The sequence below is a fragment of the Lucilia sericata genome, unplaced genomic scaffold, assembly GCF_015586225.1.
Source record: "Lucilia sericata isolate MDLA Ls3-8-SP2 unplaced genomic scaffold, ASM1558622v1 Contig001376F_arrow, whole genome shotgun sequence".
Lineage (NCBI taxonomy): Eukaryota > Metazoa > Arthropoda > Insecta > Diptera > Calliphoridae > Lucilia > Lucilia sericata.
In genome coordinates, this window is record NW_023995318.1 from 100,435 (window position 1) to 114,318 (window position 13,884).

Consider the following 13,884-nt stretch of genomic DNA (forward strand, 5'->3'; position numbering starts at 1 on the left):
GGAATAAATTATATACCAAAACAAATGGCAACTATAATGCAATAAAAAGATATATAAAAGACTGCTATAACATGAAAACTATACAAAATATTTGCAACCATATCGGAGCCTTAAATTACCGAATTTTTAAACCTGTACCAATAAATATACCGATCTATCCAATTTTTGTAAAAATTCATTATGCCACAAATTATACACCAAAACAAAGTGCAACTGTAATGATTTAAAATGATGCATAAATGACTGTCATGGCATGAAAACTAACAAAGTTATTCACAACCATATCGGAACCTCAAATTACCGCGTTTTTAAGCCTGGGAAAATAATTCTACCGATCTATCCACTTGGCCATTTGTTAAAAATACATTATGCAATAAATTATATACCAAAACAAATGGCAATTTTAATGCATAAACGACTGTCCTAGCACGAAAACTGCCAAAGTTAATTGCAACCATATCGGAACCTCAGATTACTGCGTTTATTAAACATAGAACAATAATTCTACCGATCTATCAAATTGACCAATTTGTAAAAACACACATTATGCTACAAATGATATACCATATTAAAGTGCAATCATAATGCTTTAAAATGATGCATAGATGACTGTCATAGCGTGAAAACTGTCAATGTTATTTGCAGCCATATCGGAACCTCAAATTACCGCGTTTTTAAAGCTGTGAAAATAATTCTACCGATCTATCCAATTGGCCATTTTCTAAAAATATATTATGCAATAAATTATATACCAAAACAAATGGCAACTATAATGCAATAAAAAGATATATAAAAGACTGCTATAACATGAAAACTATACAAAATATTTGCAACCATATCGGAGCCTTAAATTACCGCATTTCTAAACCTGTACCAATTAATATACCGATCTATCCAATTTTTGTAAAAATTCATTATGCCACAAATTATACACCAAAACAAAGTGCAAATGTAATGCTTTAAAATGATGCATAAATGACTGTCATAGCATGAAAACTGTCAAAGTTATTCACAACCATATCGGAACCTCAAATTACCGCGTTTTTAAACCTGGGAAAATAATTGTACCGATTTATCTAATTGGCCATTTTCTAAAAATACATTATGCCATAAATTATATACCAAAACAAATGGCAATTTTAATGCTTTAAAATGGTGCATAAACGACTGTCCTAGCACGAAAACTGCCAAAGTTAATTGCAACCATATCGGAACCTCAGTTTACGGCGTTTATTAAACATAGAACAATAATTCTACCGATCTCCCAAATTGACCAATTAGTAAAAACACACATTATGCTACAAATTATATACCATATTAAAGTGCAATCACAATGCTTTTAAATGATGCATTAATGACTGTCATAGCATGAAAACTGTCAATGTTATTTGCAACCATATCGGAACCTCAAATTACCGCCTTTTTAAAGCTGTGAAAATAATTCTACCGATCTATCCAATTGGCCATTTTCTAAAAATATATTATAGAATAAATTATATACCAAAGCAAATGGCAACTATAATGCAATAAAAAGATATATAAACGACTGTTATAACATGAAAACTATAAAAGATATTTGCAACCATATCGGAGCCTTAACTTACCGCATTTCTAAACCTGTACCAATAAATATACCGATCTATCCAATTTTTGTAAAAATTCATTATGCCACAAATTATACTCCAAAACAAAGTGCAACTGTAATGCTTTAAAATGATGCATAAACGATTGTCCGGGCATGAAAACTGTCAAAGTTATTTGCAACCATATCGGAACCTCAAATCATAGCGTTTTTAAACATAGAACAACAATTCTACCGATCCATCAAATTGACCATTTTTTACACGAACACATTATGCTACAAATGATATACCAAATTAAAGTGCAACTGTAATGCTTTAAAATGATGCATAAATGACTGTCATAGCATGAAAACTGTCAAAGTTATTCACAACCATATCGGAACCTCAAATTACCGCGTTTTTAAACCTGGGAAAATAATTCTACCGATCTATCCAATTGGCCATTTTCTAAAAATATATTATGAAATAAATTATATACCAAAGCAAATGGCAACTATAATGCAATAAAAAGTTATATAAACGACTGTTATAACATGAAAACTATAAAAGATATTTGCAACCATATCGGAGCCTTAAATTACCGCATTTCTAAACCTGTACCAATAAATATACCGATCTATCCAATTTTTGTAAAAATTCATTATGCCACAAATTATACACCAAAACAAAGTGCAAATGTAATGCTTTAAAATGATGCATAAACGATTGTCCTGGCATGAAAACTGTCAAAGTTATTTGCAACCATAACGGAACTTCAAATCATAGCGTTTTTAAACATAGAACAACAATTCTACCGATCCATCAAATTTACAATTTTTTAGAAGAACACATTTTGCCACAAGTGATATACCAAGTTAAAGTACAATCGTAATGCATTAAAATGATGCATAAATGATTGTCATAACATGAATACTGTCAAAGTTATTCGCAACCATATCGGAACCTCAAATTACGGCCTTTTTAAACCTGGGAGAATAATTCTACCGATCTATCCAATTGGCCATTTTCTAAAAATACATTATGGAATAAATTATATACCAAAACAAATGGCAACTATAATGCAATAAAAAGATATATAAAAGACTGCTATAACATGAAAACTATACAAAATATTTGCAACCATATCGGAGCCTTAAATTACCGAATTTTTAAACCTGTACCAATAAATATACCGATCTATCCAATTTTTGTAAAAATTCATTATGCCACAAATTATACACCAAAACAAAGTGCAACTGTAATGATTTAAAATGATGCATAAATGACTGTCATGGCATGAAAACTAACAAAGTTATTCACAACCATATCGGAACCTCAAATTACCGCGTTTTTAAGCCTGGGAAAATAATTCTACCGATCTATCCACTTGGCCATTTGTTAAAAATACATTATGCAATAAATTATATACCAAAACAAATGGCAATTTTAATGCATAAACGACTGTCCTAGCACGAAAACTGCCAAAGTTAATTGCAACCATATCGGAACCTCAGATTACTGCGTTTATTAAACATAGAACAATAATTCTACCGATCTATCAAATTGACCAATTTGTAAAAACACACATTATGCTACAAATGATATACCATATTAAAGTGCAATCATAATGCTTTAAAATGATGCATAGATGACTGTCATAGCGTGAAAACTGTCAATGTTATTTGCAGCCATATCGGAACCTCAAATTACCGCGTTTTTAAAGCTGTGAAAATAATTCTACCGATCTATCCAATTGGCCATTTTCTAAAAATATATTATGCAATAAATTATATACCAAAACAAATGGCAACTATAATGCAATAAAAAGATATATAAAAGACTGCTATAACATGAAAACTATACAAAATATTTGCAACCATATCGGAGCCTTAAATTACCGCATTTCTAAACCTGTACCAATTAATATACCGATCTATCCAATTTTTGTAAAAATTCATTATGCCACAAATTATACACCAAAACAAAGTGCAAATGTAATGCTTTAAAATGATGCATAAATGACTGTCATAGCATGAAAACTGTCAAAGTTATTCACAACCATATCGGAACCTCAAATTACCGCGTTTTTAAACCTGGGAAAATAATTGTACCGATTTATCTAATTGGCCATTTTCTAAAAATACATTATGCCATAAATTATATACCAAAACAAATGGCAATTTTAATGCTTTAAAATGGTGCATAAACGACTGTCCTAGCACGAAAACTGCCAAAGTTAATTGCAACCATATCGGAACCTCAGTTTACGGCGTTTATTAAACATAGAACAATAATTCTACCGATCTCCCAAATTGACCAATTAGTAAAAACACACATTATGCTACAAATTATATACCATATTAAAGTGCAATCACAATGCTTTTAAATGATGCATTAATGACTGTCATAGCATGAAAACTGTCAATGTTATTTGCAACCATATCGGAACCTCAAATTACCGCCTTTTTAAAGCTGTGAAAATAATTCTACCGATCTATCCAATTGGCCATTTTCTAAAAATATATTATAGAATAAATTATATACCAAAGCAAATGGCAACTATAATGCAATAAAAAGATATATAAACGACTGTTATAACATGAAAACTATAAAAGATATTTGCAACCATATCGGAGCCTTAATTTACCGCATTTCTAAACCTGTACCAATAAATATACCGATCTATCCAATTTTTGTAAAAATTCATTATGCCACAAATTATACTCCAAAACAAAGTGCAACTGTAATGCTTTAAAATGATGCATAAACGATTGTCCGGGCATGAAAACTGTCAAAGTTATTTGCAACCATATCGGAACCTCAAATCATAGCGTTTTTAAACATAGAACAACAATTCTACCGATCAATCGAATTTAAAATTTTTTAGAAGAACACATTTTGCCACAAATGATATACCAAGTTAAAGTACAATCGTAATGCATTAAAGTGATGCAAAAATTATTGTCATAGCATGAAAACTGTCAAAGTTATTCGCAACCAAATCGGAACCTCAAACTACCGCGTTTTTAAAGCTGTGAAAATAATTCTACCGATCTATCCAATTGGCCATTTTCTAAAAATATATTATGGAATAAATTATATATCAAAACAAATGGCAACTATAATGCAATAAAAAGATGTATAAACGACTGTTATAACATGAAAACTATAAAAGTTATTTGCAACCATATCGGAGCCTTAAATTACCGAATTTATAAACCTGTACCAATAAATATACCGATCTATCCAATTTTTGTAAAAATTCATTATGCCACAAATTATACACCAAAACAAAGTGCAACTGTAATGCTTTAAAATGATGCATAAATGACTGTCATAGCATGAAAACTGTCAAAGTTATTCACAACCATATCGGAACCTCAAATTACCGCGTTTTTAAACCTGGGAAAATAATTCTACCGATCTATCCAATTGGCCATTTGCTAAAAATACATTATGCAATAAATTATATACCAAAACAAATGGCAATTTTAATGCATAAACGACTGTCCTAGCACGAAAACTGCCAAAGTTAATTGCAACCATATCGGAACCTCAGATTACTGCGTTTATTAAACATAGAACAATAATTCTACCGATCTATCAAATTGACCAATTTGTAAAAACACACATTATGCTACAAATGATATACCATATTAAAGTGCAATCATAATGCTTTAAAATGATGCATAGATGACTGTCATAGCGTGAAAACTGTGAATGTTATTTGCAGCCATATCGGAACCTCAAATTAACGCGTTTTTAAAGCTGTGAAAATAATTCTACCGATCTATCCAATTGGCCATTTTCTAAAAATATATTATGCAATAAATTATATACCAAAACAAATGGCAACTATAATGCAATAAAAAGATATATAAAAGACTGCTATAACATGAAAATTATAAAAGATATTTGCAACCATATCGGAGCCTTAAATTACCGCATTTCTAAACCTGTACCAATAAATATACCGATCTATCCAATTTTTGTAAAAATTCATTATGCCACAAATTATACACCAAAACAAAGTGCAAGTGTAATGCTTTAAAATGATGCATAAACGATTGTCCTAGCATGAAAACTGTCAAAGTTATTTGCAACCATAACGAAACCTCAAATCATAGCGTTTTAAACATAGAACAACAATTCTACCGATCCATCAAATTTACAATTTTTTAGAAGAACACATTTTGCCACAAGTGATATACCAAGTTAAAGTACAATCGTAATGCATTAAAATGATGCATAAATGATTGTCATAGCATGAAAACTGTCAAAGTTATTCGCAACCATATCGGAACCTTAAATTACAGCCTTTTTAAACCTGGGAGAATAATTCTACCGATCTATCCAATTGGCCATTTTCTAAAAATACATTATGCAATAAATTATATACCAAAACAAATGGCAATTTTAATGCTTTAAAATGGTGCATAAATGACTGTCCTAGCACGAAAACTGCCAAAGTTAATTGCAACCATATCGGAACCTCAAATTACCGCGTTTTTAAACATAGAACAATAATTCTACCGATCCATCAAATTTACCATTTTTTAGACGAACACATTATGCCACAAATGATATACCAAATTAAAGTGCAATCATAATTGTTATGTATTGTTATTACATTAACATCTCTATCACTTTTAAGTATATATTGAAGTTAATCTCTCTTTATGTTAAACACATAGCTTTTAATATCACTTGAATTTCTATCCCTTTAACATTAATAAAAGTCAGTTGTTAATCAGACTCCGTGCGTTTCAATACACTACATTGGCGACGAGATTAAAAAAAAAGGAATTATCGTAAATACGATTAAATGTGTATATACACATAAGTAATAAATAATAAGTGTAACTCGTTGTTTTACAATTGTTACAAAAAAATTAAATACATATTTTAAAAAGAAAATTAAAAACAATTTGTTGAACTTTATTTACTTAAATGTATGTAAATATATACATATAAAAAAAAGGAAATAATAAAAAAAAATCACCATAAGAACTTCATATACATAAAAAAAGGAACAACTGAATACAGAACATAAATTGTCATTCTAAAGACAAAAACTTAATTTGTATAAAAAAGTGCATTTTGGACTACATAAAAAAAAATAAAAAAAAAATCAACATGCCAGATAATGTTCCAGGTGGTACCGTTACTATTTACCATCCAAATAATATACCTCAATTCTCCCCCCGCAATGAATCTTGGTTGTTATGGAAAGAAAAACTTGATATTTATTTCACTGAAATAAATTGCACTGAAGAAAGTACGAAAAAAGCCACTCTCTTGAAAGCTATTGGACCAATTGCGTATGAAACATTGCATAATTTATGTAGCCCAGACACTCCAGTTTCAAAAACGTTTAAAGAACTTTGCAGCTTACTAAAAATGCACTACACTCCGCCAACTATAATTTTTCGTGAGCGCAAAAGCTTTCACACTGCTATACAAGGTGAAGACGAAACAGTAGCAGAATGGCATGCTGGAGTAAAAAAATTAGCACTCGCGTGTAAATTTGGTGTTCATTTAGATGCCTTTGTTTTGGATCGCTTTATTATGGGAATAAATAATAAAATATTTGAACGACTGTGTGAAGAGGATGAGAAAATTACAATTGAAGATGCTCTCAGAAAAGCTTTAATTATGGAGATGAAGTTAGTATCGAAAGAAAATAATGACATGCAAGTTGGAAATATAAAGTTTGGCAAACATAAAAACAAACTCAAATACAACAACAACAATTATTCTAACAAGAACAAAAGCACCAACCAAAACAGTCACGAATATCAAGCAAAGAAGAGACAACAATCAACAGCTGATCAATCAAAAACATTAAAGGCCTGTTCTCATTGTGGTTGGAGGAACCACAAATCAAATGAATGTAGATTTCAGCATAGTAAATGTAATTTTTTTGGAAAAATTGGGCATTTGGCTTCTGTTTGCAGAAAAAAGAAAAAGTTGTAAATTATGTATCAGAATCAGATGTAGATAGTGAAGATTTTAATAAAAATAATGTATATGATTTTTCTATTTATAGCATAAATAATTGTGGCAATTCAACTGAGCTCTACAAATTTTCAATTAAAATCGATGGAATTCCAATTGAAGTTGTTTGTGATTCAGGTGCTCCATGCAGTTTGGTATCGAAATCATTTGTTGACAGTCTAAATAAAAAAGTAAGTCTCAAGTCCTGTACTGATCCATATGTCGATTTTAATGGAAATAAAATTAAGGTCCTAGGACAATATGATGAAATAATTGAATTAAAAGGTACAAAGAAAACAGTGAAGCTGGTAGTAACTGATAGTAATAATAATCCTTTGTTTGGTAGAAACTTTCTACGCACATTTAATTTTGAACTTATTCAAGTAAACTCAGTTAGTTCTGATCAATATTCCATTATAACTGAGCAAATTAAAAATTAATTTCATGAAATTTTTAGTAGTGGTCTTGGAAGTTATAAGTTTGGGAAAATATCTTTGGCCATAAACAGTGATGCAACACCTTTTTTTTGTAAACCACGTCCTGTGCCTTTGGCCTGGAAAGGAAAAATTGAAAATAATTTAAGGGAACTAATAGCAAATGACGTATTAGAACAAGTAGACCATTCAGAATGGGGTACACCACTAGTACCAATTTTAAAACCGAACGGTGATATTCGTATCTGTGGCGACTATAAGGTCACAATTAATAAATATTTATCTGATTTCAATTATCCACTTCCTTTAATTGACGAAATTTTTGCTTCCCTTCAAGGAGGTCAATTATTTTCAAAATTGGACTTATCAAACGCTTATAACCAACTTATTCTTGATGACAAATCACAGCTTTTATGTACCTGGTCTACGCATATTGGAACTTTGAAAATGAAACGATTACCTTTTGGCGTCAAACCTGCCGCTGCAATATTCCAAAAAACAATGGAGAACTTATTGCAAGGAATACCATTTGTGGTTGTATATCAAGATGATATTACAGTATCGGGTAAAGATATGAATGAACATATTCGAAATTTGAAGTCAGTGTTAAATAAATTATTACAAGCTGGACTTAAGCTTAATTTATCTAAATGTAAATTTTTCAAAGAAGAAATTTCATACTTAGGTTTCACAATTGACAGGTTTGGTCTTAGGAAAAATAAAGAAAGAATTAATTCGGTATTAAATGCCCCCATTCCTAACAACGTTTCAGAATTACGTGCATTTATAGGTCTTGTGAATTATTATGCAAAGTTTGTTAATAATTTTGCAAAAATTATGACTCCTTTGTATAAGTTATTACAGAAAAATGTTAGATTTGAGTGGTCCGAAAGTTGTCAAATAGCCTATGATACAATAAGAAAAGAAATTACTTCTGAAAAAGTTCTGGTGCACTTTAATCCAAAGTTACCAATTTTCCTCACAACTGACGCATCAGACTATGCCATAGCTGGTGTACTTTCGCACAAATTTTCTGAAAATGAATTCAAACCAGTGGCATTTATTTCAAGAGCTTTATCCAAAACTGAACAAAAGTACAGTACACATGAAAAAGAAGCACTTGCAATTATTTTTAGCGTCACTAAATTAAAACAGTATTTGATTGGAAATGTTTTTACATTAGGAACTGACCATAAGCCATTAATTTCTATATTTGGCCAAAACAAAGGCTTGCCTGTAATGGCAGCAGCACGTGTTCAGAGATGGGCTTTTATTCTCTCTGGATTTAATTATAAAATTGAGTATGTTAAAGGTCAATTAAATGAAGCTGATAATTTATCACGAATACCTCAATTTAAAACAAATGTTGTCAATGAGAATGACATTAATGACAGTACTTTTATAAATTATATACAGAAGGATAATATGTTGAGCCTTGACTTTAAAGATATAGCTAGGGAAAATAGACGTGACCCTATTCTTTCTAAAGTGTGTGAATTTGTTCGAATGGGTAAAATTAGAGAACTAACAGGTGATGAATTTAAATCATTTATCAACAAGGATATTGAGTTAACTGTTGACCATGACTGTTTATTATGGGGATATAGAGTTATTATACCAGAGAAATTAAGAAAATCAATTCTTCAACTAATACATGAATCCCACTTTGGTATAGTTAAAACAAAGGCACTTGCCAGGTCATTTGTTTGGTGGCCTAATATTGACAATGAGATTGAGAATTTAGTCAAATCATGTATTTCTTGTCAAAAACTATTGGCTAGTCCAGAGAAAAGTATACTCATACCTTGGACTCCTACAAGCTCTGTTTGGCAAAGAATCCACATAGACTTTGCAGGCCCAATAAGGAATTATCACTTTCTTATAGTTATTGACTCATATTCAAAATGGGTAGAAGTTTTCAAGACAAAAGATATCACTTCCAATTTTGTAATTACAAAATTAAGAGAAATTTTTTGTCGTTTTGGGATTCCACACAATATTGTCAGCGACAACGGCAGACAATTCGTGTCCGAAGATTTTAAAGATTTCATTTCAAGAAATAAAATTAAACACACATTAACAGCCCCTGGACATCCAGCCACAAACGGCCAGGCTGAAAATTTCGTGAAATCTCTTAAGAAATCTATTTATGCAAATTTAAATTCTGAGAAAAAAGAAAATATTGATGTAATTTTAAATCGTTTCTTAATGGATTATCGTAATACAAAACATAGCTCAACTGGTGAGAGCCCGGCGAAAATTTTTATTGGAAGATCGATTAGAACACGACTTGATCTAATAAAACCTCCACTTTTTAAAAACAAAATGTTGGAAAATCAAATGAAAAGTATATCAAATCATAAAGGTAATAGATCAGTTACTTTTGAAAAAGGTCAAAATGTTTTCATTAGAGACTACACAAATGTAAATAAAGAATCATGGGCCCCAGCTATCATTAAGGATAGAACAGGTTCACTTTCATATCAGTGTATTCTTTCAACTGGCAGAGTAATAAAAAGACATACTGATCAAATTAGGGCAGGAGTAAAGGATGTCAGTAATGATTTTATCCCGCCTGAATTACCATCATCTTCAAATGGAAGTACTTCGACGGAAAAGGTTGAACGGTCACATAATGATAACAATTCTTCAGAAGTAAATAACAATGAACATGAACCAAATTCAGAAATTGTAAATGAGTCTATAAACACAAATGTTAATGAAGAATTGTCAAATAAAAATCAAACTGAGAAGAATGAAAACAAATGTGGAAGAGTATTAAGACCCAGAACAAATAAAAAAATTTAATACTTAGTACATGTATCTTTATTCGTCTTATTTTGAAAATTTCTAATTTTAAATTTAATTGTTTATTAAAAAAAAAAAAAAAAAAGAATTAAATGCTTTATTAATTATTGTTATTAATTAGTTATACAGACATGCATATATTGTCAAATAATATTTAATGTAAAAATAATCAATAATTATTAAATTAATATTTAAAAGATTTAAGTGGAGGCGTGTTATGTATTGTTATTACATTAACATCTCTATCACTTTTAAGTATATATTGAAGTTAATCTCTCTTTATGCTAAACACATAGCTTTTAATATCACTTGAATTTCTATCCCTTTAACATTAATAAAAGTCAGTTGTTAATCAGACTCCGTGCGTTTCAATACACTACAATAATGCTTTAAAAGGATGTATAAATGACTGTCATAGCATGAAAACTGTCAAAGTTATTCACAACCAAATCGGAACCTCAAATTACCGCCTTTTTAAACCTGGGAAAATAATTCTATCGATCTATCCAATTGGCCATTTTCTAAAAATACATTATGCAATAAATTATATACCAAAACAAATGGCAACTACAATGCAATAAAAAGATGTATAAACGACTGTTATAACATGAAAACTATAAAATTTATTTGCAACCATATCGGAGCCTTAAATTACCGCATTTTTAAACCTGTACCAATAAATATACCGATCTATCCAATTTTTGTAAAAATTAATTATGCCACAAATTATACACCAAAACAAAGTGCAACTGTAATGCTTTAAAATGATGCATAAATGACTGCCATATCATGAAAACTGTCAAAGTTATTCACAACCATATCGGAACCTCAAATTACCGCGTTTTTAAACCTGGGAAAATAATTCTACCGATTTATCTAATTGGCCATTTTCTAAAAATACATTATGCAATAAATTATATACCAAAACAAATGGCAATTTTAATGCTTTAAAATTGTGCATAAACGACTGTCCTAGCACGAAAACTGCCAAAGTTAATTGCAACCATATCGAAACCTCAGATTACAGCGTTTATTAAACATAGAACAATAATTCTACCGATCTATCAAATTGACCAATTTGTAAAAACACACATTATGCAACAAATTATGTACCATATTCAAGTGCAATAATAATGCTTTAAAATGGTGCATAAATGACTGTCATAGCATGAAAACTGTCAATGTTATTTGCAACCATATCGGAACCTCAAACTACCGCGTTTTTAAAGCTGTGAAAATAATTCTACCGATCTATCCAATTGGCCATTTTCTAAAAATATATTATGGAATAAATTATATACCAAAGCAAATGGCAACTATAGTGCAATAAAAAGATATATAAACGACTGTTATAACATGAAAACTATAAAAGTTATTTGCAACCATATCGGAGCCTTAAATTACCGCATTTTTGAACCTGTACCAATAAATATACCGATCTATCCAATTTTTGTAAAAATTCATTATGCCACAGATTATACACCAAAATAAAGTGCAACTCTTATGCTTTAAAATGATGCCTAAACTATTGCCCTAGTATGAAAACTGTCAAAGTTATTGGCAGAGTAATAAAAAGACATACTGATCAAATTAGGGCAGGAGTAAAGGATGTCAGTAATGATTTTATCCCGCCTGAATTACCATCATCTTCAAATGGAAGTACTTCGACGGAAAAGGTTGAACGGTCACATAATGATAACAATTCTTCAGAAGTAAATAACAATGAACATGAACCAAATTCAGAAATTGTAAATGAGTCTATAAACACAAATGTTAATGAAGAATTGTCAAATAAAAATCAAACTGAGAAGAATGAAAACAAATGTGGAAGAGTATTAAGACCCAGAACAAATAAAAAAATTTAATACTTAGTACATGTATCTTTATTCGTCTTATTTTGAAAATTTCTAATTTTAAATTTAATTGTTTATTAAAAAAAAAAAAAAAAAATGAATTAAATGCTTTATTAATTATTGTTATTAATTAGTTATACAGACATGCATATATTGTCAAATAATATTTAATGTAAAAATAATCAATAATTATTAAATTTATATTTAAAAGATTTAAGTGGAGGCGTGTTATGTATTGTTATTACATTAACATCTCTATCACTTTTAAGTATATATTGAAGTTAATCTCTCTTTATGCTAAACACATAGCTTTTAATATCACTTGAATTTCTATCCCTTTAACATTAATAAAAGTCAGTTGTTAATCAGACTCCGTGCGTTTCAATACACTACAATAATGCTTTAAAAGGATGTATAAATGACTGTCATAGCATGAAAACTGTCAAAGTTATTCACAACCAAATCGGAACCTCAAATTACCGCCTTTTTAAACCTGGGAAAATAATTCTATCGATCTATCCAATTGGCCATTTTCTAAAAATACATTATGCAATAAATTATATACCAAAACAAATGGCAACTATAATGCAATAAAAAGATGTATAAACGACTGTTATAACATGAAAACTATAAAATTTATTTGCAACCATATCGGAGCCTTAAATTACCGCATTTTTAAACCTGTACCAATAAATATACCGATCTATCCAATTTTTGTAAAAATTAATTATGCCACAAATTATACACCAAAACAAAGTGCAACTGTAATGCTTTAAAATGGTGCATAAATGACTGTCATAGCATGAAAACTGTCAATGTTATTTGCAACCATATCGGAACCTCAAACTACCGCGTTTTTAAAGCTGTGAAAATAATTCTACCGATCTATCCAATTGGCCATTTTCTAAAAATATATTATGGAATAAATTATATACCAAAGCAAATGGCAACTATAGTGCAATAAAAAGATATATAAACGACTGTTATAACATGAAAACTATAAAAGTTATTTGCAACCATATCGGAGCCTTAAATTACCGCATTTTTAAACCTGTACCAATAAATATACCGATCTATCCAATTTTTGTAAAAATTCATTATGCCACAAATTATACACCAAAACAAAGTGCAACAGTAATGCTTTAAAATAATGCATAAAACTGTCAAAGTTATTCACAACCATATCGGAACCTCAAATTACCGCGTTTTTAAACCTGGGAAAATAATTCT

At 29.9% G+C, this 13,884-nt stretch overlaps 2 protein-coding genes across 2 annotated transcripts; both read left to right on the plus strand.

Moving 5' to 3' along the window:
* The first annotated feature begins 6,698 nt into the window (after positions 1-6,698).
* LOC119611148 lies at positions 6,699-7,999 on the plus strand. Its single transcript, XM_037966640.1, has 2 exons — positions 6,699-7,228; positions 7,612-7,999. The coding sequence occupies exons 1-2, from the start codon at positions 6,699-6,701 to the stop codon at positions 7,997-7,999; spliced, it is 918 nt and encodes a 305-aa protein (XP_037822568.1).
* A 213-nt stretch (positions 8,000-8,212) lies between these two features.
* On the plus strand, positions 8,213-10,801 carry LOC119611149 (uncharacterized protein K02A2.6-like). The gene is made up of 3 exons (XM_037966641.1): positions 8,213-8,254; positions 8,331-9,581; positions 10,077-10,801. Exons 2-3 carry the CDS (start codon positions 8,441-8,443, stop codon positions 10,799-10,801), a joined length of 1,866 nt encoding a protein of 621 aa, XP_037822569.1. The 5' UTR covers positions 8,213-8,254; positions 8,331-8,440.
* Positions 10,802-13,884: the final 3,083 nt, after the last annotated feature.